Source organism: Myzus persicae, unplaced genomic scaffold (genome assembly GCF_001856785.1).
Source record: "Myzus persicae strain clone G006 unplaced genomic scaffold, MPER_G0061.0, whole genome shotgun sequence".
In the NCBI taxonomy this organism is placed as follows: domain Eukaryota; kingdom Metazoa; phylum Arthropoda; class Insecta; order Hemiptera; family Aphididae; genus Myzus; species Myzus persicae.
Window position 1 is genome coordinate 31868 of NW_019100715.1, and position 3269 is coordinate 35136.

At 32.6% G+C, this 3269-nt stretch overlaps 1 protein-coding gene across 1 annotated transcript; it reads right to left on the reverse strand.

Moving 5' to 3' along the window:
- Nucleotides 1–394: 394 nt before the first annotated feature.
- On the reverse strand, nucleotides 395–1981 carry LOC111042629 (zinc finger BED domain-containing protein 5-like). The gene has a single exon (XM_022327310.1). The coding sequence runs from the start codon at nucleotides 1979–1981 to the stop codon at nucleotides 395–397; it is 1587 nt and encodes a 528-aa protein (XP_022183002.1).
- Nucleotides 1982–3269: the final 1288 nt, after the last annotated feature.

A 3269-nucleotide genomic window follows, 5' to 3' on the forward strand; every position in this document is an offset into this window, starting at 1 on the left:
CAGAATCAAATATTGTATTATTAAGTATCTGTATTATTATCTGTGCCATCAGGCCAGACACTTTATGTTATTTTATTATTAGCTGTGCCATCAGGCCAGACACTTTATGTTATTTTATTATTATCTGTGCCATCAGGCCAGACACTTTATGTTATTAAATTATAATCTGTGCCGTCAGGCCAGAATCAATCCTTGTATAAATTATAATCTGTGCCGTCAGGCCAGAATCAATTAGTGTATTATTATCATCTGTGCCACCAGGCCAGACACATTATTCTCTATAATTTGTTATATTGTTATGCATGTATTATCTGTGCTGTCAAGCCAGAACAATTATTTATTATGTTAAATTATTATTTGTGCCACTGTATTGGTAAATTAAATGCCATCTACTTTATTTAATAACAACAGCGTTAATTTCTATCTCACAAAAAATACAGTCCATTAAACCTTTGCCCAAAGCCCGCCTAATAAGCCCTTTGGCCCGTAACATATCGTGTGGCATGAAACTTATGTTATTCTCTTTTTGAAATGCTGTCAGCATTGTAAAAGCCTCGTAATTTCCTGTTTTTATGCGACGTGACCACAAATTAAGTTTTTTTGTTGCAGCTTCCACCTTCTCCTGCACTTTAAATATTGTCACATTTTCACCTTGAAGTGCCAAATTTAAATTATTCAAAAAATCAAACACATCACAAATGTAGGCTACCTTAACTAACCAATTAACATCATGAAATCTGTCTTTAAATTCAAATATTGCATCTTTAGATGTTGGAGGATTTTGTTCTAAGAATACCAAAACTTCTTCCTTCAATTCGATTAGTCTTTTCAAGACATTCCTTCTCGATAGCCATCGCACCTCACAGTGTAAAAGAAGATGTTCATGATCACTCCCCATTTCTTTGCACAAAGCAGAAAATAATCTCGAGTTTAGTGGACGAGATTTAATAAAATTTATAAATTTTACACACTCTTGCATCGTTTCAGTTAAAGACAATGGCATTTTTTTGACCGCTAATGCCTCTCTGTGAATACTACAATGAACCCATACACATTCCGGCGCTACAGCTTTTACTCTTGGAAAAAGTCCAGTACGAATACCTGACATTGCACGTGCTCCATCGCTACTCAATCCCACACATTTATTCCATTCAATGCCATTCTCAATAATATATCTATTGATTAAATTAAATAATTCTTCTGCTGTTGTTCTTGTTGGCAGCGATTTACAAAACAATAACTCTTCGTGAGAAGTATTTCCAAGATCATATCTTACAAAACACATTAGATTAGCATTATCCGACACGTCTGTACTTTCATCAACTTGTAAAGAAAAATAACAACACGATTTGAGGTGGCCTACTATTGTCTCTTCGATGTTATTTGCCATATCCACAATTCTACGCTTCACCGTGTTATTCGACAACGCCAACAAAATTACTTGTTTTTCCTGTTTTTTTTCGCATATTCGAGATGAAATTATTTTCATTGCCGGAAGTATTAATTTTTCACCGATTGTGTGTGGATAACCCGTTTCAGCAATTAATTTTGATATTTCATAAGAAGCCAATACAAGGTTTTCAGTTTGAGGACTAAGTGAAAACATTGAAGTCATATTTTTTTTGGCACTTTTTAATTGTCTTCTCCTGTTAATGAAAAAATCTATAGGCTTTTCTTTGTATTCAGGATGCTTCAATTCTAAATGCCTCTTCAACTTCGAAGGCTTCATGGACTCGTTTGAAAGTTCTGCATTACATATTACACAGAATGGTTTGTTATCATCGCCCTCGATAAAGCCAAATTGAATGTAATTTTCAAAATACTGTCGATTCCAGGCCCCCTTTTTTTTCGTAAGAGAATTACTTTGCGCATCGGACGACCACTTATTAGAACCAATATTAGAACTTGTACTTACATCACTCGACTCTTGGTTGGTGTTTCTTATGGAACCGGTACTTGGTTTTATTAACCACTTATCCATTATAAATAAACGCGAGAAAAAAAGACGCGTATACGTATTACAATTTTTAACTCGTCGTAGACGTGCGTCGTTTGACACCAAGGTTCAAACTGAATTACTGAAATAAATATTTAGCCATCGCTATAATATGCCTATATCGGTAATTCATTTGTAGATAACGGATAACGGATTAGTGCCGTAATAACCAACGACGCTTGTCATTCATTCAATACTATTATAATGTATTTATAGATACGGCGAATGTCATACTATTCGGGTTTTTCATGAAGCCTAGTTGATAATCTCAATAATTATTATTTATGTTGTAAATAATAGTTTTTCGTATTAATGAATTTATTTTTACTTAAAAGTTTAAATTATCAAACGAAAATGATAAATAACAAATTTAATATGAGAATTTCATTAAATTTTGAGACCCGGTATTAAATTTTTTATGGCCCGGTAGTGGGTCGCGACCCGGTATTTGGGAAACGCTGGTATAATATATAATAGATATTTATTTTTATATTATTATTGTTTTCTTCGTTTGATAATGTAACACATGAGTATTCTAAAAATGTAACATTATACATGCGAATTGAAATATCGTAAAATGGCGATACAAACTTCTGTTCTTCCAATGAACACCCCCTTTTTTACTTTAAATTATTCAGCAAACGAGTTGTAAGTTAAGTTTGAATTTTGATTTAGATACATACAGAAGTTTTTATCGCCATAGGATAATCATTAAGTAGTAGAAAAAATTCAAAAATTATATTTCGAAGAAGTATATTATTAAAGAAGAAAAGGGGGTGAGCATGTTTGGTGAATCACCCTATACAGCGTGTTCACGGAAACAGAGAAAACTATCACTCATTACCCTGTAAACATTTTTTAATTCTGTTTGTGGGACGTTGCAAGTACTAGCTCTTTGTTACCAGTCCTAGCTCGAACATGCAATGATTAGTTTAATAAACAAATGATCAATGATATAGGTTCATTCTAAAAGTTCATGTTTTTATAGTAATTTGTATCATGGTTGTCAAAAGTAAACAATACGTGCAATTAAAAAATAAAATAAAATGTCCATATACATTAGTCCAATTAAATGTTAAATAAGCAGAATTGAAAAATATTTACAGGGTAGTGAGTGATAAAGTGTTCCTGGTTTCCGTGAACATGCTGTATAATAAATGCTAAGAACTTACTTTAAGGCGATTGGAAGCAGCGTATTTATTTCACGTTTTGAACATAAAAGCCTGACAAGATTACGCACACTTAAAATGATCATATTTTAATTCTGTAAAAA

Excerpts from the sequence above, each read along its gene's own strand:
- LOC111042629 (XM_022327310.1), bottom strand. The coding sequence starts at position 1,981 with ATGGATAAGTGGTTAATAAAACCAAGTACCGGTTCCATAAGAAACACC.